Source organism: Cricetulus griseus, chromosome 3, assembly GCF_003668045.3.
Source record: "Cricetulus griseus strain 17A/GY chromosome 3, alternate assembly CriGri-PICRH-1.0, whole genome shotgun sequence".
NCBI classification, from domain to species: domain Eukaryota; kingdom Metazoa; phylum Chordata; class Mammalia; order Rodentia; family Cricetidae; genus Cricetulus; species Cricetulus griseus.
The window spans coordinates 5,085,944-5,111,686 of NC_048596.1; the positions used below are offsets into that span (position 1 = coordinate 5,085,944).

General features: G+C 47.7%; 1 protein-coding gene across 21 annotated transcripts in view; it reads left to right on the plus strand.

Annotated features, from left to right (window-relative positions):
* The window catches only part of Nrap (nebulin related anchoring protein), an 84,849-nt gene that overhangs the window by 42,098 nt on the left and 17,008 nt on the right, over positions 1 to 25,743 (plus strand). For 19 of the 21 annotated variants that reach the window (XM_027406940.2, XM_027406941.2, XM_035441763.1 and 16 more), the window contains 16 exons: positions 739 to 846; positions 1,087 to 1,188; positions 3,246 to 3,443; positions 3,924 to 4,028; positions 7,647 to 7,745; positions 9,238 to 9,342; positions 9,789 to 9,896; positions 11,605 to 11,916; positions 13,133 to 13,237; positions 16,251 to 16,349; positions 17,833 to 17,937; positions 18,610 to 18,717; positions 19,254 to 19,367; positions 21,086 to 21,283; positions 22,836 to 22,940; positions 25,034 to 25,132. In XM_027406940.2, the coding sequence (XP_027262741.1) occupies positions 739 to 846; positions 1,087 to 1,188; positions 3,246 to 3,443; positions 3,924 to 4,028; positions 7,647 to 7,745; positions 9,238 to 9,342; positions 9,789 to 9,896; positions 11,605 to 11,916; positions 13,133 to 13,237; positions 16,251 to 16,349; positions 17,833 to 17,937; positions 18,610 to 18,717; positions 19,254 to 19,367; positions 21,086 to 21,283; positions 22,836 to 22,940; positions 25,034 to 25,132 (2,070 nt within the window). The remainder of the gene's footprint in view (positions 1 to 738; positions 847 to 1,086; positions 1,189 to 3,245; positions 3,444 to 3,923; positions 4,029 to 7,646; positions 7,746 to 9,237; positions 9,343 to 9,788; positions 9,897 to 11,604; positions 11,917 to 13,132; positions 13,238 to 16,250; positions 16,350 to 17,832; positions 17,938 to 18,609; positions 18,718 to 19,253; positions 19,368 to 21,085; positions 21,284 to 22,835; positions 22,941 to 25,033; positions 25,133 to 25,743) is intronic. The other 2 variants (XM_027406934.2, XM_027406935.2) reach the window with 2 other exon arrangements.

Genomic DNA, 25,743 nt, shown 5'->3' on the forward strand with positions numbered 1-25,743 from the left:
AGTCTAGATGGGATTTGTGGGGCAGAATTAAAAACAGGGACGGATGCTGTTTGCAAGAGTGCTCTATGTTGAGGCAGAGGATATACAGTGACAAAGATGTGGTCTTACACGGTACAGTGTGGCATTAGCATAACTCCTCCCCCTTGGTAGCATGGGTTTTAATATGAGATGGATAGATTCAGAAATCACATTGGGCTCTTTTTATGTGTGTGACCCTAGCAAATATCTTCAACTTCCTGCACTTTCGGCTTGTGTGAAGATTTGTAGTTAGTGCCTACAAAGTATTGAGGAAGGGACCACACACGTAGCTGTTACCAGGCAACATCAATCCCTTGCCTCTTGGCAGAGCATCACCAGTTTAGGGTTTGTCTAAATGCTCCATCCCCAACTTACCTTTCCAGCTGCCCAGAGAATGAGAATACCCATTTTGCAATTTGTTAGCGCCCCCCCCCCAACCTGGAGAGGTAATTGCCCAAAGTCACAGGACCAGGCAATGGGGGGGGGATCCTTTCTTTGACCTGTCCCATGAGAGTGGCACCAAGGATCAGTGAACTGTGTTAAAGATTACTGTGACAGTCTTGACAATACCAGACAAGACTCTCCTGCCCACCAACAATGGAGGAAACCAAGTTTGCTTTAAAGAAGAAAAAAAAAACTTTCAACTTCTGACAGACAGACCGGGGATGGGGGTGGGGGTGGGGGCAGCGGCTGCCACTCACCTGTGTTTTTATTTGTCAGGTGAAGTACAAAGAAGGCTGGCAGAAGACAAAGGGGAGAGGGTTTGAAATGAAGATGGATGCCATGTCTCTGTTGGCCGCCAAAGCCTCGGGGGAGCTTGCTAGCAACGTAGGTTCCTCTCGTTAACTTGGAAATGTATAAGGAATGGCTCCGATGCTATGCGAGCTGCCTACTGGAAAAATAATGACTGTTAACATTGCAAACATCACAATACTTTAATCTTCTCTGGGTTTGAGAAAGATGGGGGGCCTTCCCACCAGAATTGTTCTCTTCGAACTCGTTACAGTCAGAACCCCTTCTATGGCTGTTACTCTCTTGTTCACACTAGACTTTCTTCTTCCTCTCAAGATTAAATACAAAGAAGACTATGAAAAAACAAAAGGCAGAGCCCTGGGAACCACTGACTCTAAACTTCTGCATTCTCTTCAGGTGGCCAAGATGAGCAGTGAGGTAAACTCCCCCCAGCCCCCACCCAGGCTCCAAACTGACAGTTGTGCTCCTGGGCATCTCTTCCTTTGTCTTGATTTGCACCCACAATGCTTTTCTTTCTGGGCTTACATGAGGAACTTGCTCACTTTCTTTATTTTGCCAAAGCATGGTGTTCTTTAAAGTGTGTGAGGTGTATGGCCCTGAGGATGACAGCATCTCCTGATCAAGGCACATAGGTGCTTGAACACATCTATTATGCCACAGCTATTTGCCAAGCAGTTACTGTGGGTAAAATACTGCAAGAGACCCTGGAGCTATGAGAATGAAAAGCTCCCAAATTCTGCCCCCCCCCAACTTAGCACAGATGGGAAAGTGTTTTAGTCCATTGTTCTGCTGTTAAGACAGAATGACAGAGATGACACTTGAAGAAGGAAGAGCTTTGCTTTGTCACGTAATTCTGGAGGCCAGAAAGTCCAAGGGTGTGTGGCTTCATCTAGTAAGGGCCTCGTGTTGCACAGGACGAAAAAATGTGAAGGGGAATAAATGTATGTAACAGAGACAGAATTCAGGGTGGGCCTTGCTTATATTCATAACAACTTCTTCTCATGGTAATGAATCCAGCCTCACAGGAGGCAGTGATGATAATGTGTTCATGAGGACACATTATCTGCCCCAAGAAATGAACACTTCTGCCTGACCCCTCCCCCCCCACCTACTGTTGAGGAATTAAACCTCAATGTAACTTGCAGTGGGGGCAAATCATATCTAACCATATCATATCTAACCATATCATATCTAACCATATCATATCTAACCAAATCATATCTAACCATAGCAGGGGGCTAGACAATAGTCATTATGATGGTGTTCTGAGTGAAACCTGTGCTCACAAGCATAGTTTTCAAAGTGTTTGCCAGGCCGATGGGGCATCCCAGGCTCCAAGCAACTTGAATGTTGTTGTCTGTAAACAACTGGAGATTGACATTGGTAATGTCACCTACGAAAGGGCATGGTAGGTTGGCTGCAGAGCCGCTGGGAAAGGAGAATGCTACTGGAGACAATTATGGTTTTCAGCCATGTCTTCCACCCAGTCAAACCGTTCTCAACGGTCACATGAGTCTGGAGTTCCCGATTCATCCCTTCCTAGGCAAGCCGTGAAGCCATGCAGCTCTGCTCAGCAGCCAAGCATAATTGACTGACAGGCCATTAGGAGACCAGGGATGGAGTGAAGTAAGGGTGTTGGCATCAAAGTCACCCATTTAGACACGTCACAGGACATGGCTTGTGAAGTGCACGCTCGTACAGCAAAAAGAGGTAGTAAGAGTTAGAACTGAGCTTTGTTGTAAACGGACAACAAATTGTTATATTTGAGTAGCTGTAATCCAATGGTTAATGACAGTGATACGAGAGTAGAGAGCTAGACCCCAGATCTCTTACTACCTTGCATCACACTCCTTACTCTGTTTTTCCTCACCGTATAACCGGTGTCACCCCCATCATCACTGCTAGCTGCAACATCACCACCACCATCAGCCATCACCATGGCTTCCCTGGGTACCACTGTTGGCATCCATCATCCTTACCATCATCATTGCATTCTCATCATCAGTGTGTGCTGCCTGCTTGTGGTGGTCCCTGTGCTAAGCACCTTGCTGCCTCTATGTTAATATTCATTGCAACAGCTTCCTTTAAGTAAAATGAGCCCTAAGCAGGGTGATTTAACCTTCTAGAGGCTGCCCAGCTGGCCAAGGGCAGGTCATGTTTGAGTTAGGTTTGTTTGGCTCTGTAGCCCAGGCTGTGTTGTTTTGCCTCTGAAAACCTCAGCGGAAAGCATACATGGTGTCCTCTCCCGAGACAGTCGTGCACAGGGTGAGGTTTGGTAAAACAATCCTAGAGACCAGGGGGCAGGAAGCAGTGACAGTATGACCTTGGTGACACTGACTTGGGGCCACCTTTCTAACAGGTGGTCTCACGCAGAATGCAGAATTTCTGAGAGCCTGAGAGTCTCTCCCACACTTTCGACGTAACCCCTGCAAAAATAGCCTTTAACCAATGAGACTTGTTTGTTGCATTTCAAGGTTGAATATAAGAAAGGGTTTGAAGAGAGTAAGAGCCACTTTCACCTGCCCATGGACATGGTGAACCTCAGGCATGCTAAAAAGGCACAGGCTCTCGCTAGCGACCTCGACTATAGAAAGAAACTGCACGAATACACCGTGCTGCCTGAGGATATGAAGACCCAGTGGGCCAAGAGAGCCCACGGGCTCCAGAGTGAGGTGAGTGTCAACCAGACTCGGGCTCCACCCATGTGCCTTGCCATTAGATGCCCCCTTAGAGTGATTTGACCCTGTCTGCGAGTCCATTGTGTAACACAGAGAACTAGGAAGAACTAGAGCTGCTCCAGGTCCAGGGAAGACAGATGAGAGAAAGAGTGAGTCAAGATAGTGGAGACTCAGGATGGGACTGGGCTCAGAGCCCGTGTGAAAGTCAGGATGTAATGGAAACATGAGCCCAGGAGAAACATGTTGGAAATGTTGGTCAAACAATAGGAGACACTATTCTTGGTCATCCAAAGTGTTTCAACACTAAGGTAGAATCCCAGCTCAATCACAATAGGGGCCCAGTGGCTTTGCCCCCCAAAGAAAGACCTGCTGAGGATAATGGGGAGCAGTTTTCTGGGTTTTCCTGACTTCCCCCTCAACACAGTCATGTCTCTGTGTGTGTCAGATAAGAGCTTGGTGACACTTCTCTTGCAGCTGCAGTACAAAGCTGACCTGGCATGGATGAAAGGGGTCGGGTGGCTGACGGAGGGGAGTCTCAATCTAGAACAAGCCAAGAAGGCTGGACAGCTCATCAGTGAGGTAACTTGAGTGTCTGTCCTTGGGCTCCAAATGATTCTTAACCTCCAGTCACAGAGCTCAGTTCCCTCTAGTGTCCTCTCCCACCTCCGGGGCTTTGTTCTGCATGACTCAAAGGGAAGGCACAGTTTCATGTCTGTACCTGAAAAGTCTCCTGAGCCAACTCCTCATACCCTTGAACTTCCTGTAGGAAGCTTTTGTTTTGTTTTGGTTTTTATTTTTGTTTTCTTGACACAATTTCTCCCTAACTAGCCCAAGCAGACCCTGAACTCCAAATCATCCTGTTTTTGCTTCCTGGGTGCTGGGATTACAGACTTGTGACACCATGCTCAGCTCTGGGGAAGTGTTTTTAAGAAGTAGTCTTTTTTAAATGGGTTTTAGAGTCAGGGTTTTTCTGTATAGCCCTGACTGTCCTGGAACTGGCTCTATAGACCAGGCTGGCCTTGAGCTCAGAGCTCTGCCTGCCTCTGCCTTCTGAGTTGTGGAATTGAAAGCATGTACCACAACCACCACCCTATAAGAAGCAGTCTTATCCAGAGAGTAATTTAGTGTAGAAAGGGTAGCATAGTATACAGCTAGAGCAATCGAAAACCTGAAAACCTAAAAAATGCTCCAAAACTCCCAATGTTATAAACTCACATCGTGGCAGTTTGTATCACACATTGAATTTTTGAAAATATTACATAAAGTTGCCTTGAGGTTATAGCTATCACAAGGTATATATAAAACATAAATCTAAATTGGAGTCTCATCCCCAAAATATGTCATTATGTTCAAATATCCCCCCAACACACACACGCACGCACGCACGCACGCACGCACGCACACACACAAACTAATGGGGAGAAAAGTCCCCTGAGATCTGAAAAACTTCTCATCCCAAGAAACCAACCTGTGATGTCTTTCTGACACAAATGTTGTGGGAATCGGAGTCTGGCATTCGTAGTACATGTTTGCCACGCTCTCTGGAGACTTGGGCACAGTCACTACACCTTGTGGACCCTCTTCTCATATAAAAATAAGAAGGCTGAGTAGAGACACTTCCAGACACTTCCCATGATGTAAACCTGTGCACCTGTTTATGTCTTGGGGAGCTGCTTTGACAGCAAGCAGAGGGGACTTTGGAAGGACATTTCATGTTGAAGTATAACTATGTCAGGAACTTTGTTTGGGATTTTCAAGGGGATTCTTGCTTCTGGGCCAGGAGGACTGAGTCAACACATTGCAGAGAGATAAGATAGCCAGCATTTATAGACACAATAATTCAGTCACTCATGTAGTTGACTGATCACTTTGTGTGTGTTGACTCACAGCGAATGTGTTGGTCACTTCTGTCCTAATGCACAGATGCTGTAGCTATCTCGTTGTCATTCCCCTCTTGTACAGGGGAAGGAGACTTATGTCACTTTTCCACTCACAAGCGGAGCTACTTAGTCCTCAGGACTTGTCATGTGACTCAATGACTCCTTGGTAATATCTCACTCAACCCCAAACACATGCTTTATCATTCATTTTCCATTTTCTACCTTACTCTCAAAGATACATCTGGCTTTAAAACATGTAAATAAGGAAAAAAGCATCACCTCCTTTGCGACCCACTGAGATCTAGGTAGAACAAGAAGAGCACCATCTTGGATCTGAGTGCAGTGGGGTGAGGGCCCAGGAAGTTGTCTACCTCATTTCCTGTGTCCACTACTGCTTTGTAAGCTTTTGAGAGGCAGTTTTTTTTTTAATCCCTTTTGATGATTTTTGGTGTGCTCCAATATAGTAGAAGGGACTCTTAGCTCCAAAGTAAGTACTTAGGGTTTGACCAGGGCCTGCACTAGGGTGACTGGGAATTTCCAGCAACAAAAAAGGGTCTTGTGACTTCCCTCAATTACATGGTGAGTTTTCCTGTGCGACACAGGAACTAGGGAGCAGTCAGTAGTCTCTTTGGAATATTGTCTCTAGAATTTTTTTTAACGACAAGAAGGGTTTATTTTAGCTTAGTGTCTGATGGTCTAGTCTATCACTGTGGGGAGGCATAGTGGCAGGAGACTGAGGCAGCTGGTCACATGACACCCAGTCAGGAAGCAGTCTTATCCAGAGAGTAATTTAGTGTGTGTGTCAGATAAGAGCTGACACTTAGTTCTCTTATATTATATTTTATATTTATTATTATCATCATTATTATTGATGATGATGATGTCTGGATCCATAGTCCTTGGGATAGTGCCACCACATTCAGCTGAACCCATCTGGAAACACTCTTAACGGCACCCCCAGAGGCTCTGCCTCCCGGGTTGACTCTACATTCCAGCAGGTTGAAATGAGGACCAGGCATCTTGCCCGTGTTGGGGGTGTGTGATTGCTTTTGCATTTGGGTCTGGTGCTTTTGGTAAGCCGCCTCTCATGTCTATGCTTTCCTTTTAAACGAAGGGAATTTGAGCTGTCCAATTTACCTGTCACTGTTTGGTCCTCAAAAATAGTGCTTCTGGTAATGGCACTAGAAATTCTAGTGGCATCAGTTGTGAGCTCCCAATGCTATCTCTTCAACAAGCCACACACAGAGGCCACCTGTCTCATCCATTTTGGCAACTCCAGTGGAAAAGCCAGAGGAAATAATCCCCGGGAAAGACAAGAAGTCCCCGTGGGGAGACAGAATTAACACATCTGAAAATTTGCCAAATAGTCACTGGCTGTGGGGCAAAGACAGCCCAATAGATGACAGATGACATATGACCTCTGACCTTCCACCTGTGGCTTTGGTGTTCCTCTTTAAGTAGGTCCTTGGATAGTCATAGGAACACCACAGGCAGTGGTAATGGAGACTTACCAGCCTTGTGTGCCATGCACTCGGGTCATGTAGAAACAGTGGCGTTGAAGCATCTGCTCCACCTCAGGATGGCGGGGCTTCCCGCCCTGATGTTGTCATTATGCTGAAGGAAGGGGGTCTTGGGTCTGTTAAGTGACAGGCCAAGTCAGGGAACTGGAAAAAGGTGAAGGTTGAGATTTGAACCTGCCTTTGTAGTTTTCACCAAGTTTGCTCCACTTCAGCCTTTAGTGTCAGACCTTGGTTTGGGAGATGGAAACCCCATGGTACACAGTGCAGGTCAGGGTTTGCTGAAAGGCAAACAGCAAAATCAGGCTCCTGTGAAGCAGAGGCCAGAGGAGACAAGCTCCAGGCTCCGTGAGAGACCCTGCCTCAAAGAATAAGGTGGAGAGAGACAGAGGAAGATGCCTAAGATTGACCTCTGGCCTCTACATGCACATGAACTCAGATATATGTTCACTCACAGAGAGAGAGAGAGAGAGAGAGAGAGAGAGAGAGAGAGAGAGAGAGGGAGGGAGGGAGGGAGGGAGGGAGGGAGGGAGGGGAGGGAGGGGGAGGGAGGGAGGGAGAGGAGAGAGAAGGCAACCTTACTACAACAGGCTGGACTGTTGTAGTCTACCCAAGGAAATGCTTGAGCCATTAAAAAGTACAAAAATGTGTGTGTGTGTGTGTATGTGGTGTGTGTGCGTGTGTGTGTGTGTGTGCGTGTGTGTGTGTGCGTGTGCGAGTGACCGCGCACGTGCATGTGTGTATGGTAGAAGAGGGCATACTCATCCTAACACTATGGGGTACCTTTTCTTTGGAAATAGAAAAACTACCGGCAGAGAGTTGATGAGCTAAAGTTCACCAGTGTGACTGACAGCTCCCAGATGGAGCACGCCAAGAAGAGCCAGGAGCTGCAGAGTGCGGTGAGTCCTGGGTTGCCCTCACCAGTTTGCTGTGTCATGGGCCTGGGATCTCTGGAAATAGCAGCAGCTGCTGCCCAGGCACAGCTAAGGAGCTGAGGCTGGACCTGGCATGCCTCAGGCCTATGCTGCAGATCAGTCACTCGCCTCCCTGGTCTGCACAGCCCGTTTCTCCTCCAGCCACCAAGATAGCCTGATACGCTGCCTCTTCTGCTGCCAGGACTTCTTCATACCCCTTTTCTTCTTTCTCTTTGTTCTGTCCTTTATCCGAGACTATAATTCTGGGTTAACAGAGACTTATGCTGGAGGAGAATTTGTTTTTGGCCGTGTGCCAGTTAAGTTCAAATAAGGAAGTCAGAACAACAAGCTGCCATTTGTACAGTTTACAAACTGCTGTCTACCCCAGAGCCACTCCACTAACCGCCACAGTCTGCTCTTCTTAGCCTTCCTTTCCATGGCTCCATCAGATGTCATACCCCCACCAGAGGGCTGTCAGAGGCAGGAGAAAGCTTCTGCTTAAACAGTAAGGGGCAGAGAAAGCAGGGGTCTGTTTCCATGGAGAAGCTGGCCTGGTCACTGCCCACTTCCTGAGGTCAGTCCCTCCCAGCATACGAAGGTTGATCGTGGGGTGCAGGAGGGGGCGTGCTTCCTGCCTGGCCTGCTTCGAAGCCCTCTGGGTGGGGGGTAATTTTTGATGTTCACGGGGAATGTGGAGGACAATAGATTTGGGAGGCCAATGCGATTCTAGGGAAGGACCCAGACGCGGAAAACAAACCTGGAGGAGGATGTCCACACTGGTCTCTGTCCCTAAACATTGTTTTTTCCCGTGTTGTCTCTTAATGTCTGCCCTGGTGTTACATATATATGTTTGCTTTTGCCTTTTGAGATGGGGCTCTCACTCGATAGCCCAGGCTGGCCTCAAGCTCTCAGCAGTCCCCTGATTCAGCTTCCCGAGTGCTAGAATTACAGGCACAGGCATGCATTTCCTTTAATTGACTTACAATAAATAAACTTAGGTACAGTATTATAATCTGATACACAAAGACAATGTATAGTGATCAAACCAGGGCAATTTAGCATTTCTAATTTTCAAATACGATTTTTATGTGTTGGGAACCTTGCATGTTCTTGGTATTTCTCTCAAAACTGTAAAATTAATGCTGTAGCCCATGGGTGGCCTACATGTGTGGGCGCGTGCGTACGTGTGTGCATGCATGCTCGCTCGCTACATAACAGAACTACCTCTCAGCAGCTGTATTTTTGCACCCATGATGCATCCTCTCTATTCTCCCTGACTCCTGTCTCCTTTCTTGCCTTTATTTGCTACTTTTATGAGGTCAACTTTTTCAGTTCCCACAGATGAGTGACATCGTATGGTCTTTGTCGGTGCCTGGCTTATTATATTTACCTCAGTGTTCTTGATTCCATCGATGTGGCTCCAGTTGTGATGGCTGACCCACCCATATCCCTTGCCAACCCTTCTCTCTCTCATCAGGTGGCTTACAAGGCCGGCAACGAGCATTCTGTCCATCAGTACACCATCAGCAAAGATGAGCCTTTCTTCTTGCAAGCCCGGGCCAATGCTGCTCAGCTCAGTGAGGTACCACCGGAGGATGTGGGCTGTGCTCCCCTGTGTCTCTATAGTCGGTCATCAAACCCACCAGCCACATTGCTAGTGTCTAGTTCAACTACAGTCTATTTGGTCTTTCCAGAAGATCTGGTTCCTGACCATTGCTTTAGGGAGGAGGAAAACAACTTTCCTGGCAATGGCGGGCAGGGCTCTTAAGTTACTGAATAGATCATGGTGGGTGGAAGAGCAGTCATTCCAAGAGTCAGAATTGAGTGGTGGAGAAAGACACCCAGCTGTTGACTCCAAATCTTGGTCCTTAATTTTACCACTTGCCAGGTGTGTAACCTTAGACCAAATCTTTATTCTTGGGTGTCCATTAGTAAAGTGAAGCTAACCCCAGCCTTTGCTCGATGGGTTGTCATGGGTCTTCAGCATGTGTGTGTGCCTGATGACCTCTTTCTCCTGCATCTCCCCAGACACTGTACAAGAGCAGCTGGGAAAGGCAGAAGGCGAAAGGGTTTGAGCTGAGACTGGACTCCTTGACATTCCTGACGGCCAAAGCTAGGAGAGACCTGGCCAGTGAGGTGAGTCTTCCAGTCACGGAGCAGAGCACGTGAGTCCCTCAGTCATCAGGAAGACACACAGCTCTGCTGCTGTTTATCTGGGCAGGCTCTTGTCTCCCAGAGCCTCTGGACTCCTATGGGAAAGTGGAATCATAGCAAAACCTTCATAACGAGACCGTCATTCCCGTGGTGAGCTTGCTGTTGCCACACACCAATTTTCAGCAAGTAGAAACCACAGTGTCAAGAGTCTTGCAATGCCCCCTCCTTCATAGGTGACATGGTTCAGATGTCTTCTGTCAGACAAACCATGAATGAAATCCTTCTATGCCATGTAGCATGCGGTAGTGCTCTTGTTTAAACAGATCGTTTAACCCTCGGCATTCAGTTACCGGTGATTGCAAAACCACCGTGAGCATGGAAACAGGTGGACGCACATGGTGCTTGTCGGTAGTGGGGCATCTCTGACTTAGATGGGAGGTAAGTGGGGCCAGAGAGCCAACAGAAAGTCATGCTCGAAAGACAGAAAGAGAAAAAAGGAAGGAAGGAAAGGAGAGAGAGGCAGAGGAGAAGGGAAAGGGCCATGGTGGCACATTTCTGTAATTCCAGCATTCTAGAGGCGGAGACAGGAGGATCAGAAATTTAAGGTCAGCCTCACTACCTGAGACTGTCTCAACAACCACCCCCAAAGACACAGCCAACCAAACCAAATTAAACAACAATAAAACAAAAATTCAAAATAAAATAAAACAAAACACACACACACACACACACACACACACACACACACGAGAGAGAGAGAGAGAGAGAGAGAGAGAGAGAGAGAGAGAGAGGAGGGAGAGAGCGAATATCAGCTTATGCAGTGGACTGGTGATGTGGTTGGTTTAAATTCTGCCATGTAACACATTATAACCCAGTCTGTGGGTACACGAGTGACCTGGGATTATCTATCCCGTGTCTGGTTCACAGTAAATAGAGATGGGTATCAATGCTGTTTTTGAGAGATGAGAGTAGAGTCTTCCGTGTGCCATAGTGATGACTTTGAAAATAATGCCAGCCATCTGATTGGATTCTCTTGTCTTCCTTCAAGTTTTTACTGCACTTTGTGTGTCATGTTTTGTCTTCAGGCGGCACACCCTCTTCTGCTCCCTCTCCTGGCTCTGGGACCCCTTTCCCAACCACAGCTGCATTTGGGGGGCTCTGTGCCTTTTGAGTTTTGTGACTGCTTTTCAGTTACAATGTTCCCACTATCACCCATAAAGATTCTAAGTCAGCTTTCGTGGAGGACAGCAGGTCCCTTAAGAAATCAAGAAGAGTGGGGCTAGGAGGTGAGGCAGGTTGAGTACTCCCTGTTCTTCAGGAGAACCTGGATTCAATTCCTAGTACCCATGTGGCTGCTCACAACCCTCTGTAATTCCAGTTTCTGGGGGCCAGATGCCTTCGTCTGGCCTTTGGGAGCTCTACATACATGCGATACAGGCAAAACACCATAAACATAAAATAAAAAGAAGTAAGTCTTGACAGACAAGATGGAACCAAGAAGTCTTGAGCTGAGAGAGAGGTGATGAGGCCTCACAGAAATGTGGTGTAGGTGATACTTCTTTTGTCATTTGATTAGAGGGAACACATCAGTTGTCTAATAGGGAGCTATGAGATGGGTTTGCGTCAGCTCATGCCTCCCAGCATCTGGAGGAGACTGACCAAGCCTTCCTGCTGTGTGGTTTACTTTCAGGTGAAGTACAAGGAGGATTATGAGAGATCCAGAGGGAAGCTCATTGGAGCACAGAACGCACAAGGGGACTCTCGGATGAGCCACTCAATGCAGATGTCTAAGCTACAGAGTGAACTGGAGTATAAGAAAGGCTTTGAGGACACCAAGTCTCAGTATCATGTCTCCCTGGACATGATCCACCTCGCCCATGCCCGCCAGGCACAGCACTTAGCCACAGACATAGGCTACAGGACGGCATCACACTGCTTCACAGCTCTGCCCACAGACATGAAGGTGGAGTGGGCCAAGAAAGCCTATGGCCTGCAAAGTGATGTAAGCTCTGAGCCTCTGTCTACATACACTCGTGTGTGTGTGTGTGTGTGTGTGTGTGTGTGTGTGTACACTGTGTGTGTGTGCAGTGTGTGTACACTGTGTGTGTGTGCAGTGTGTGTATACTGTGTGTGTGTATACTGTATGTGTGTACAGTGTGTACAGCTGACTTGAAGTTGTGTGCCAACAGCTTGAGAGGCAGAGCTACTTCTTTGGAATTCTGATTGACATCTCTCTGATGCTGGAATTGAATGTATTGGTGTCATCCCCAGCTATGGTCAACAATGAGAGAGTCACTGACTCTCACCCCAACTCTAATGGTCCCCATTGTCTGGACGAGCAGCTTGAGGGTCTTCAGCCTCCTTGCCTCCCTCTTTGTGCCCCTTTGCCTGGTTCTGCTTCCTTTCTGTATTTGGTTGGAAAAGAGTATTGTGAGGGGTCAGCTATAGCCAGGCTGTTACACACAGGTCTCCCCCTCTGTCTCTGTCTCTGTCTCTCTCTGTCTCTGTCTGTCTGTCTCTGTCTCTGTCTCTGTCTCTGTCTTTCTCTCTCTCTCTCTCTCTCTCTCTCTCTCTCTCTCTCTCTCTCTCTCTGTAACAGACAGACAGAAAGACAGAAAGACAGAGGCAGAGAGACACAGAGAGAAACACACAGACAGAAGGTAGGCTGGTTTTAGAGAAAATTTTCTGTTTAATTAATTTCATTAAAACTCTTCATTCATAGCTAGTGAAGAGATGAGAACTCTCCTCCATGCCCCACAATGACAGGAGGAAGGAATTGGCTCTAGGAAGAGACCCAGCTTTTGTGTGAGAGTCTCTCCAGTAGCTCCTACTTGGGTCCAATTGTAGGCCATCACTGTCTCCTCCCCTGCCTGCCATTCTAAACAAGAAAACTGGTACAGCAGACAATGAGGATGCTTTTGTCCGGGGGGATAACATGTGCCCCTAACGAGGGCCCAGACTGACTAAGCACCTTCTGCATACCCCAAGTAGTGTTGGGTAGGGCCAAAAGCCACCATTTGCAGGGAGACCTCTGATTAAAGGGGGCACTAATTTGTATATTTGGGGGCCTCACCCACGACTCTTCAGAAGCAGGTAAGCAAAGTGTCATTTAATTTGACTCAGCTGGCACCAGGGGCACACTGGGAACTGTTAACAGCCCTTTAAACGTCTGTGCAGTGACAGTGGCCTCCCTTTCCCCTTTCTTTCCCCTTTGTCAGAACCAATACAAGGCAGATGCGAAGTGGATGAAAGGCACGGGCTGGGTCGCCACCGGGTCATTAAATGTGGAGCAGGCGAGGAAGGCAGGAGAACTCATTAGTGAGGTGAGATTTCCCGACAGTGTGCGTGACGGGGCTTGGCTGCATTAGGCGTGCGGCATTTCTGTATAAAATTAAAATAATTTCCACTCAAAAGGCAAAGCCACATGAAAGACCTCCAAACCCGGACTCGGGCTGGTAATTAGAGAGAACCACATACCAAACACATACCAGTAGGGGCCCATGGAGTCCCGGCAAAAACAAAGTGGGTGACAAGTGATATTATGTATAATAATGACAACCAAACAGAGCTCACTCGCTACCCACCCCTTACCTTTTTAATGAAGCGGCATGGGAGAGACGATGAAAAGACACGTCTGTGGCACCCAGGAAACCCTTTTATAACTTCATGCACGTTTCTCCCTCTGTTGCCACAGTGCAAACAGTTGTGAATATTCACAACGCTGTCCAACTCGGTGACATGGCTGGTTCTTTCTTGTGGGATGGATATAGCCCTTCTGCTGTTTTTAAATCTCACTTTTGTCCGAGTCCAGCCACCCTGACTGACCTAAAGGCGGTTCTGTTTATGAGAAAAGCCTTTCACCAAGTCTCTGGGCAGCCTCACCAAGCGGCAGTTTTAAAGCCTGCACAGCCGTCCACATATTGTTGATTCTTTCTGACGCTGTGCCCGGGGCTTAGGGGATATTCGGCAACTTCTCTTTGGCCTCTAGATGTCAGAAGCACACTCTGTCAGTGGTGCCAACCTAAAAGGTTGGCAGATGCCCTCTGGGGGGCAGAATTGCTGCTGCACAGAGCACCTCTGAGAACCCAGCACCATCAAACTCTCCAAACTCACCCCTCTTCTTGCCTGTTGTGAAGGGCTGTGTCCAGAAGGCAAGTGAGCATTTCACTGGCTTTAGAGTGGACTGGCCTTTCTGGGACTTTCTGGTCAGGAAGGAGCCCTTAGTTTGCATACCTGGAAGACTTTGGTTTTGGCAGTGAGGCTCCTGAGATGATGTTTCAAAAGAGAGTTTCTTATAGAATGCACAGTCAATGCAGAGCGACGGCCTCGTTGGCTACGATGGCCAGTGTTGCCGTTTCCTGTGGGACTGCGTTCTCATCACTTTGCACATGAGAGGGAACTGCTAAACTTACCTCGTTCCCACTGGTTTCAGAGACCTTACTCAACACTGAAGCAGCCTGAGACCTCAGAGGGGTCAGCGCTGCCCTATGCTGTTTAGTTTACAGGAAAGCCTCTTGGGGGCATGGGGCTGGGGGCCTTCATTCCGTACAGACTGCTGCATGCTTGGTGTAGACTTCCAGATGGTTCCTGTATGTGTCTAAGTCTGGAAGCAAAGACTTGCAGAGGGAATCATGTGACTTTGTCTCATCACTTTCCTTATTTTTCAGACTTTCTCAAGAAATTTGCTTATTAGCATCTTTGCCTCACAGCATCTTCAAACTGTACCATAGGCAGGGTATATTTTAGCAACTTCCCCAACTATTTGATGTTTCTAGGTTCCTGTCTAATTGGGCTGATTGGCTTTCAGAGAGAATACCAGACACTGTAGAGAGAGCCACAAATGAATATGGACATGCTCACACACACACACACACACACACACACACACACACACACACACACACGTATATATGAATTCACAAACTCATGCATACACATATTCATGCGTTCACATGCATGTATACATGTATATAGACATCGACTCACACACAGGTATATATGTATTCACAAATGCATGCATACACATGCATTCACTCACACACTCACACACACACATACATGTATACATGCATTCACACATTTATGCACACACATGCATTTACACATGTGAAAATGCACTCACACATACAGACATGCATTCATGCATATGCACACATGCATGCATGTATTCACACGTGTGTAAATGAATTCACACATGCACATACATCTATACCTGCATTTCACACACATATACATACATACACACATGTATACATGCATTCATACACAGATACACACACACACACACACACACACACACACACACACACACCCCTATGGAATGGAGCAGGAGTCACCTAAACTATTCTGTGAAGCTCCAGGTAGTTAATGGTTTTAACTTTGCTGATTGCATAGCCTCCATCACAACTAGATGAAAACTGAGCATAGACAATATGTCAGTGCATGAGTGTGGCCGTGTTACAGTAAGACTTAATTTGCAAAACACAGGTGGCTGACCAGATTGAACTGTACCTAAGACAGTGTAATGCAGTATGTACAAATCCAAGCAGACAAATGAGGAGCAGGTGTTTAGAAAATAACATGATTTGGGGGGAGGTGAACTCCTTTATGCCATTAAAAATTCTAATACTTCAGGCCCTGAAAAATGTGCTTTGAGTAAAAGAAAGGGGAATCGTGATATCCAGACCTCTACAAAATGAGTCATGTAGATCTTTGCCAGCATTTACATTTTTTGTTACTTGGCGCTTTGTTTGACATGTATATTCCATGTCTTTCAAATGCTATAACAACTCCTTTCCTGTTGGTAATGGTCTCCTTTTCCTTATTGTGGTAATATCTTTGAGAACTACCATATATGCGAAAGAAATCACAGTCTAGAGTGAATACACCCTGCATGTTAAATGCAGGGTTTTGGCTGTGATAATGCTTGCCAAGTCCTGTGGGGGAAGGAAAACAGAAAGCCTCAATCGATAAACGTAACCGGGAATGCACTTTCTTGCCAAATTAAAGATACGTAAACAAGTGCAGCACAGTATTTAAGCCCTAGAAAGAGTGACTTTGGAAGTCTGTGCCCTACAGACTTTTACTGGCGTAATCTAATTCTGAGATGTTGTCTTTGCAGCAGGTAGAAATACTTTAATGTTAATTGACATGAGGTTATTCTTAAATTGAAACAAATATTAACCTGAAGGTACCGAGGATATAAAGATGGAAGAAGCAGAATAATAATTATGTTCACAAATTCACTCTAATCTCAAGCAACCTGTGATTTTCTCTTTCAAATGGCATGAAAGAGCAGCACAAAACTCACAGCTTTGATCTTTTCCTGCTCAACAGAGGAAGTACCGTCAGCACCCAGAAGCTTTGAAGTTCACCAGTATTAAAGACACTCCGGAGATGGTCCAGGCCAGGATTAGTTATACCCAAGCAGTGGACGTAAGTGGTAATGTATATACATGATGACTCTGAGAGGGAGCTCTCTTTCAGCGGTGCGATTGAAGCAGAGGGGATCTCAGGCCTGCTCCTTCTGTCGTCCTGAGGATGAAGGGTCCCCTTGTCTTTTATGAAGCTTCCCTCGGCAGGGTTGCTTCCTCATTAGGATGCAAATGGGGCGTTCCTGTACTCAGCGTGCCAAGTGGGGCTCTGCACCCCACTGCCCCTTGGATGCTCTCCTTCCTTGCATTTCCCCCTTTTCCTTTTGTTCCAAATGTTGTTTTCAGAGCTAGAACTTGGAGTAAAATTCTGTCTAATTGGAACGAGGAAGCCGAGCTTGGGGCTCTCTGGGATCTGAGGGCAGGGACTGACACTGTGTTCTCATTTCTCCCGGCTTTAAAAAAAATGGCTTGAGTCTGACTTGTGGATATTAGCCTGACTTTTAAGCCACTTCCCGTATTCTGTATATCGCAGGCAACTAAGATTTGACCCAATGCTTAGTTCACTAGAGACTAAATGGAACACTGAGGTCTTATAAAACCTCCCCTAAGCACAGGGATTAAATGACTGCTGCTTCTGAGCCAAGTCCTCAGATCTCTGTGTAAGGCAGATTGGCTTTGAAATGTCTTAAAATATCCAACTTCTAATGCACAAAAAAATATTTACAAACCTTGGGGATCCAGCTTTCAAAATTCCCTCTGTGGTTTTTATAAGAATTTCTGGTCATATCTTTTGGTACAGGTACCCAGAAGGGCCTGGGTACTCTTCAGGTTGGGAGATGGCATGAGTCCTATACTTTGGTTTAGGAATAGATTTCTTGTCTACCTGCTCAAGAATTTCTTGAGGAAGGAAAACACTTGCTGTGTCCTAACCCTAACCAACTCTAGGGGGCGCTGCTGTGATATGTAGAACCTTGGACATGTCTGATAGGTGTTGGGATAGAAAAAACACTATTTAGAAATTTCCTTAGGTGGTAAGCTAACTCTATATGTCATCTAGCAAACTTGTAGGCTGCCCGAAGCTCACTTGGAACTTACTAAGGGGATATTGATTAGACCAGGGATCCTAGATGGTGGGTAAGGAAAGAAGATAGAAGTGGGCTTGGGAAATCTCTCCTGCAGAATGGCCATTGCCTGTGCACTTTCTGGGTCCCTAGTCCCTATTGCCTAGCTTGAGGTGAACAGCCAGGTGAGTCAAGAGCAACCAGACCTCATTGTCTCTCATTGACACTGGTTTCAGTGGTGCTCAGGAGTGTAGCATCGGCGGTGGGCAAAGTTCCCACCTGCCATACTCTGAGCTGCAAAGTAGAGCTGAGGAGAGAGTGACATGAAGTCACCGTGCCAGCCAGCTGTGAGAGATCTGGGTGGAGGCAGGTTGCTGTGGTCAGGCACAGCAGCTACAGGCCCTCTGTCTCCTGGTGTGCATCACGGCTGCTGTCACATGGGGAAGGCCCTGGTTTAACACAAAGCCCTCTTTGGACCCACAGAGACTGTATAGGGAGCAGGGAGAAAGCATGAAGCACCACTACACGCAGACCGTGGACCTGCCCGAAGTCCTGCTTGCCAAACTAAACGCCATGAACATCAGTGAGGTGAGGTTCTGGAGGGATTCGGAGTTCAGAGACAGGAGGGCTGGAGGCCCTCACAGGCCTGCACACTTTCACTATGTTGACCTTTATGACTTCTCTGAACAAGGGAACCCATTTGTGTTTGCACTGGGCCCTGTAAATGATGTAGCTGTCCCTGGGCAAGACACACGCTCACTGGGAAGAACGAGACAGGAAGAGGACCCGCCTTCCTTTATATACAGGAGCCAAAATGCACAGGCTATCCCTGGAAAGCTCCATGTAGCTGGTGACTTCACCAAGGACACATTTGGGGATTTTAACTCTTTCCCCTCTGTAGTTTCTATAAGAACCCTTCTCCCGTCATTCCTGGTCTTTGGTCCAGGCATTTGGCTATTCTCTATCTTGTATAATGAGCCATACAAACACAGCCTTAAGCCTTTTTAATCCAATGAGCTTGCTGCTCGGTAAGATCTAGGACTACCAGGCTCCAAAGTCTTTGTTTTTCACCAGTCCCCTCTCTGGTTTCTCCTGCCAAGGGGCAGGAGTTGACTCTTGGATCATCCATTCTAAACCACAGTGATTTCTAACCCCCAGATGGTGCTCGGGGGTGTGAAAGAAAAACCCACTGCTAACCAGATTCCATTGGAAAAAGCCAGAATTTAGGTGACTATCAGATTTGTGCCTTTCTCCCTGCAGACACGCTATAAGGAGTCCTGGAGCCGACTGCGGGATGGAGGGTGCAAGCTGAGGTTGGATGCCCTTCCATTGCAGGCAGCAAAGGCGGCCAGTGAAATTACAAGTGATGTGAGCATCCAATCCGGTGATAACTCTAATCCAAACCTGCTTGCAGTTCTTTTACCTCTAACTCTTGCCTTCTTTTGCCTGTGGATATAAAATCCTCTCCTGTCCAAACTGACTGTGTTAGGGCAACCGGATAATGACCAGTGAAAGAGAGTGTATCTCACACAAAAAATTCCCTAGCCTGGGGCACAAAGCCAAATGCCTGACTGTAAACATGGCACCTGGGCAGATGAAGAGCACCCTCCACCAAGAGTTTCCATAAAGCCGTCCTATGAAGAGCCGGCTAACAATGCCTGCACCTTCTCCCAGCTTGGGCCGCCCAAGTGCTAACGCTTCTGCCGTTTCAAATCGGAGCCCTTTAGTCATTGGGAGTCTTGCATATGAAAGAATAGACTTTTTGACGACTCCCGCGCTCGTTTTCTTTTAACTCACCCAGTTACTGTTCAAAAGAACAAAACATTTTCTCCCAATACCCACCTCTTCCATTCTGTGTCCCTTGTCCCTGAGCCATTGCTCTCTCCGGCTCTCTTTCCCTTTAGTACAGATACAAAGAAGCATTTGAGAGAATGAAAGGGCAGATGCTTGGTTCCCGGGGCTTGGAAGATGACCTCAGCCTCTCACACGCAGTACACGCGACCTCGCTGCAGAGTGGTGTAAGTGGGAGGAGACGGAGGGAGCTGTGGGGCCCACCTGATGATGCTCCTGGCCCAGCCAGCTCGGGTGGCCAGCCTCTTGGAAGTGGGTGATGCTCCTGCTGCCTGTTTGCTGTGCAGTGTGAAATCACCTCGGGGGTTTAGGTTCTTCCATAAAGTGAGGCTGGATTTCTGGAGCCCCTCGTTCCTCTCTGAAATGTGAATGCTTTGATTTGGATTTAGGTGGTCTATGGGATGTGTTTGGTCTGCAAAGATTGTGTGTGTGTGTGCTCTACAGAGAGCAAATTCCTGCAAATGTTTAGAAATGGAAAAAGATTTCTATGAGAAGTTCTAGATTGCATGTTGGAAGGTAGACTGGATTCTTGAAGGCTACAGTCAGTTAAGTTGCTCACATTGTAGCTGTGTAGGTGGAGTATGTACTTGTGTACTTCCCCAGACATGCACGCGAGCGCGCGTGTGCGCGCGCGTGCGCGTGCGCACACACACACACACACACACACACACACACACACACACACTTCATTCTTATTTGTGCTTACATAAATGTAGGCACCTGTTTTCCTACTACCCTCTGACAATAGTTTGGTCCTGTGGACTCTGGCACACATGTGTATACTCAACCTCCTTGCACACGTGTGAGGGGCAAATGCCAGGGGTGAAAGCTATGCCCAACATGTTACAGAGGTCTAGCCTATGCATTATCTCATTTAACTGCCAAATGTCTCTCTGGGATCTCCACTTTATATTCATTCTGGCTCATTGATAAGGAGGTCAAGACTGAGTAACTCAGTCCCTCACCCGGAGGTGCTAGAAAAAGGCAGGCTCCAATATGGAGGCAGTGCAGTTTCTCTCTCTCTCTCTCTCTCTCTCTCTCTCTCTCTCTCTCTCTCTCTCTCTCTGTCATCCTCTGCCATTTTTCTCTGTTTCACTTTCCCCTTTTCCAATTGTGCTTTCTGTCTTGGGCTTCTGACCTTTGAGTATGGAATTAGATGGGAGGCCTTGGCCTTATTCTAAGGATGAGGGCACCATTAATGACAGGAGAGTGGGAAGTTTGGGCCAAGGGGTTGGGTTGAATTATCAGAGGACAATTGGCAAAAGGAAAAGGCAGTGGTATGCACCTGAATTCCAAGGAGAACCACCAGCCTCACACCCTTCCTCCTGAGGCTTCTGGGATGAGAATGAACTCTCCCCCCCCACCTTTTATCAGGACATACGTTGGGCTTGAGGGATGAGTATGTATCCTCAGAACTGGCTTTTCAAATAGCCATCCACTCCTGTCAGCTCTAAGATTGACTAGGGACTCATGAATTGTTTGATGAAGCTGTTTGTCAGGTGGGGTAACAGGAGAATCCGTGACCTGAAGCAGATATTGGGGAAAGGTACATTGGGTGGAATGCAGGTTCCCCAGGAGCATTCTTAACACTAAAGCAGGGTGATATAGGAACTTGAGAAAGGGAGTAATTGGCATTAGGTCTGTAGCTGGTCTATATTTTCCCCTGGTAAGGAAGCCATGGCCCCTCTACCCAGGCTGGTGACTTCCGGGGACCAAGAGTTGCAGACTCATTCATGCTTGTTATGTTGGTATCTGCAAGGAGAGGGTATGAGCCTGCATCAGTATCTCTGGTTGATGGGACAACTGGGGCATAGTTGCTGTCCCTGATGGTCCTGTGCAAACAGTAGCTTTGAAATAGTGAATGTGAATCTGTCTGCTCCTCTAGGTGAATTATAAGAAAGCCTTTGAACACTCAAAAGCTCACTTCCATCTGCCACTGGACATGGTAACCTTGGTGCATGCCAAGAAGGCTCAAAACCTGGCCAGCGACCAAGACTACAGACATCCGCTCCCCCAACATACATCCTTGGCAGAAGACCTGAGGCTGAGCTGTGCCAAGAAAGCTCACAAGTTGCAGAGTGAGGTAAAGAGCCTGGGTCTCTCCCTCAGGTCCCTTCTCCTGGCATTTCATATCACACAGCAGGGACCCTCAAGTTCCACTTGGCTCCAGAGGTCAGGAATCCCAAACTCTTGTTAGCCCAAGAGCTCCCACACAGTCCTAATGCACAATTAATTAGCATGCTGTAGTGAGAACAGTCACGGTTCTTTTAGTGTTTCTGCTGAATTAAAAGCATTGGAATTACCTCGTCTAACCCCACAATCTCCATGCATTAGTGGTCCCTGTTGTCTAGAGAAACTGTATAAGACACAAGGGAGGAAAGTTAATCATCTAAGGTGAATCAACTGTACCCGAGCAATGGGTGAGATGCCACATAGATTTATGGGTTTTCCAGCTTTGTCCCTGGTCTCATGTTGGCTAGAAACCCATCTTGCTGTTTTATGAGAAGAACATAGAGCAGAGCCAGGCAGTTAGACCCTGGGATGCCTCTTAGGGTTATCTAGGTCCTTGTGGGGCATCTTCACTCCTCTGGTGGCATGTCCAACCCCTGAAACCTGCTCTACAAGGCAAGGAGGCTCAGGGAGTTAGGCCGTCTCACGTTCCTGAAGAAGCAAGGTGCATCTTCCCCAAAGGCAACAGTAGCACTGGTACCTGCCTTCCTTCCCAACGAGGCTTGCCTGTTCCAGGCCTGTGCAGGCAACAAGCCCCCTGGAGGAAAGTGAGACCTCTTTCTGGGTTTAACAGTGTGTGCAAATCAAGCAGTGCTCCGATCCGGAATCTGTCATCTCTTGGAACACTGTGCCCGTGGACAGCATTTGCTGAATGACACGAACTGTCAGGGACCTGAGTGCTGCTATAGGGAACTGCTACACTCACCTCAGGCCATTTGTCACCTACACAGAGCCCTGGTGCTCATCCTGTCTGGTGCTGTGGTGACAATTGGAAGGTGGTACACCCAGGGGGTGCTTTGCTGGCTGAGAGGAGTAGATTTGGGGATTTTCTAAACTGTCATTCCCAATCACTCAGTGGTTCTTGCTTCTTTCCACACAGGTGCGGACCCAAATGAGTCTGTGCCAACTTCTTTTGGATTCATTCATTAGTTCTTCTTTAACCCATAATTAATTAATACCGCCCGCCACTGCTGGCTTTTGTTTGAAATGTCAGTGAAACCATTTGTACATTTGCCCCAGATGCCTGACTTTCTAGCCACAATCCTCTCCAGCATTTATGTTTTGATAGCCCACATTAAAACAGAAATCCGCCAGGTATCCCTGTCACATGTCACAGCTACTCACAGAGAAGTGACAGCGGAATGACTTTCTTCTGACCCACACTTTCCCCAGATGAGCCTTTACTGGGAAAGCATGTGCGCGGCTTTTGAGTGGCACTGCATCTGTACAGACAGACATCTGTACACATAGACATCTGTACACACAGACATCTGTACAGACAGACATCTGTACAGATGCTGCCTGGAGTTCTAGACATGCACTTTCAGACAATGTCCTGAGAGCCTGGCTCCTCTTGCTTCTTTGCTCAGAGCTTGGCTTTTCTGATGTTTATATATTCCTTGTAGAATCTGTATCGCTCAGACTTGAACTTCATGCGTGGTGTTCCCTGTGTCGTTCCTGGCACGCTGGAGATTGAAGGCAGAAAGAAAGCGTCAGAGCTCATCAGCGAGGTAACTTGGGACTCCAGAGTGGATGATGGCAGTGTGGGGTCCAGGGCAGATGCCACAGGGGATCTGTGTCCCCCTGCTCAGGCAGCTGGAGGTTAAGCTGTTGCCTCTTGCCTACTGCATTTATTCTTTATTCTTTTTTTGGGGGGGGGTTGAGACAAGGTTTCTCTGTGGCTTTGGAGGCTGTCCTGGAACTAGCTCTTGTAGACCAGGCTGGTCTCTAACTCACAGGCTGATCTGCCTGCCTCTGCCTCCTGAGTGCTGGGACTAAAGGCCACATGCTGGGCATGTGCCACCAACGCCCAGCCGCCTGCTGCATTTATTCTTAAATTGCAGTTTCCATTCAGACCATTTAAGAAAGCTTGCTGGGGACTGTCGAGATGGCTCAGTAGTTAAAGCTCAACGAGCGAGCATGAGGACCTAAGTTTAGATTCTCAGCACTCACTGAAACAGACAGGCACCATAGTGCATATCTGTCACCCGGTTCTCTGGGGGTGGAGGCAGCAGGATCCCTGGAGGTCACTGTCTAACAAGTGTAGCTGAAGCAATGAGCTCCAGGCTCAGTGAGAGACCTGCGGTGGAGGGTGACAGAGGAAGCCACCCAACATTGACCCCTGGCTTCCATGCACATGCATACAAACATATACACGCATGTGCACACACATATACACACGCACGAATGTACACACACACACACACACACACACACACACGAACATCAAGTCAGTTCCTCTGTTAATACATAAGACTGATTCAGGAGCTCATAAGATGTGCTTTTCCTAGGTCCTTTGAAGGGCAGCCATATGGTACAATGGAGAGCAGGCAGGCTTTGGAAACCAACAAATAAGGGATTGAAATTCTAGGTCAGCTCTCATTTGCTTTGTGACCTCAGCCTAGTTACCTGTCCTTTCTGATCCCTGGCTTCTAAATTAGTCACATGGGGTTATACGGAACGCCTCAGTTTGACTTTGTAAGGATCAGCTCTGATTTAAGTCCAGTGTTTCTCTGACAGCTGTGTTTGAAATGGCAGCTACAGTTTTGCTAATTTCTTGGTGAAAAATAAATAGTCTCAGAATTCTAAGCTGTCTAAGTGTGTGGGGAGCCTTGGAGGTGACCTGGGTTGATGCTCACGGTGGACTCAAGGACAGGGGCAGTGGTGGGAATAGTGGGATACATGTTTGGCCCTAGCCTGCAAGCTAAGGTGGGGGGCAGTGGCCTGTGGAAGCTCAGGGGCCCTGGGTTCTGCATTCCTAGAACAGTCTGCATGGAAGTGCTCCACAGCCCATGCCCATCAAAGCCCATGTGGCTCTTCAAAGAGCACAAAGAGGCTGGGCTCTGCCTGCACCAGGACTGAAAAAAACCACTGTGTGAGTGTGTATCCGGGGACCTAGGTGTTATTCTGCAGGAGCCATTAACCTTTCACTTTGAGATAGTCTCCCTGACCTGAAACTCATCAAGTAGTCTAACCAGGCTGGCCAGTGAGCCCAGGCGTCTGCCCGTCTCTGCCTCCCCGGTGCTGGGATTACAAATGTGGAACCCTGCAACTAGCTGTTCTCATGAGTGTGGCTTTGAAGGGGCACAGCTGGCATTGCGCATTCTCAATGCTGAGGAAAGTCTTGTCTGATGCAGACTGTAAGTGTAGCCGGTTCTGTTCACCCTGAGCAGGAGAAGGGCAGGCTGGGCAAACGGAGGCTTTTGTGGCAATGGTGGCATACACTTATAATTCCCGTGGTGGGAAAGGCAGAGGCAGGAGGAATCTGGGGCTGTCTGGTCAGCAAGGCTCAGGTCCAGGCACAGACCTACCTTAGAAAGAAAGGTATTTATGGTGCTTCAGAGGGGCAGTACCCCACATAACCCCCTGGAGTCCACATGCATGTGCACACAGGGACACACACATGTACATGTGTGCATGTGCACACACATGTATACACACGCATGCATGTACACACGTACACACACACATGCACACACACACGCGCGCGCGCGCGCGCGCACACACGCATGCACTCACGCACGCACAGAGTTTTAATGCTTTAATTAAGATTTACAGCATTAAATGTTTTCAGCCTTACCAAGCCATCTTTTTTCTTTCTCAGAGTAAATACCGCCAACATCCGGGGTCATTCAAGTACACAGCCGTGACAGATACTCCCTACCTTCTGCAGGCCAAGTTCAGCAACCAAATCACCAATGAGGTGAACTCTCCAGTGGCTGTTCAAGGATGGCTAGATTTAAAGAGAAAGGGGGCATGTGAATTTTTATGGGTGGAAGAAGGGAAAGGCATTCGAGTTTATTCGGGCATTTGAAAAGAAAAGAACATTCCAAACAGAACCTAGCACACCTTCCAGAGGAAAGGAAGAAATTGGGCTAGACTGTAGTCTGGCCCCTCTGGACCAGGGGCAGGCTGGAATTCCACCCTGGAGTGTGGCTGGATCCAAGGAGCCACCAGACAAGGCCCTCAGTGTAAGGATTCCAGCATATGCTGGCCTGCTCCTGCCACCCGGCAGAATGCACCCAGGCAGTGCCCTGGTCAGCCCAGGTGCGAAGGACCCCTTCAAAAGACAGACCTCCGCCTGCTTATGCTCTTTTTCCCTTTCTCTTTCCCGCTGTTCCCCTGGGGCAGACAGGACTTTTCCTGTCTCCCTCTTCTCTCTGTCCTCTCCCTGTCTCTGTGTCTCTTCACCTCTGTTCTCTTTTCGTTCCTCTCCCTTTCCTTTCTAATAAAACTTCTCACTAGGCTCTGTCTGCCTGGCCGCGTTTGTCCCCCACCTCGGTCACCCTCGCCTGCCATGGAATCCACCAAGGT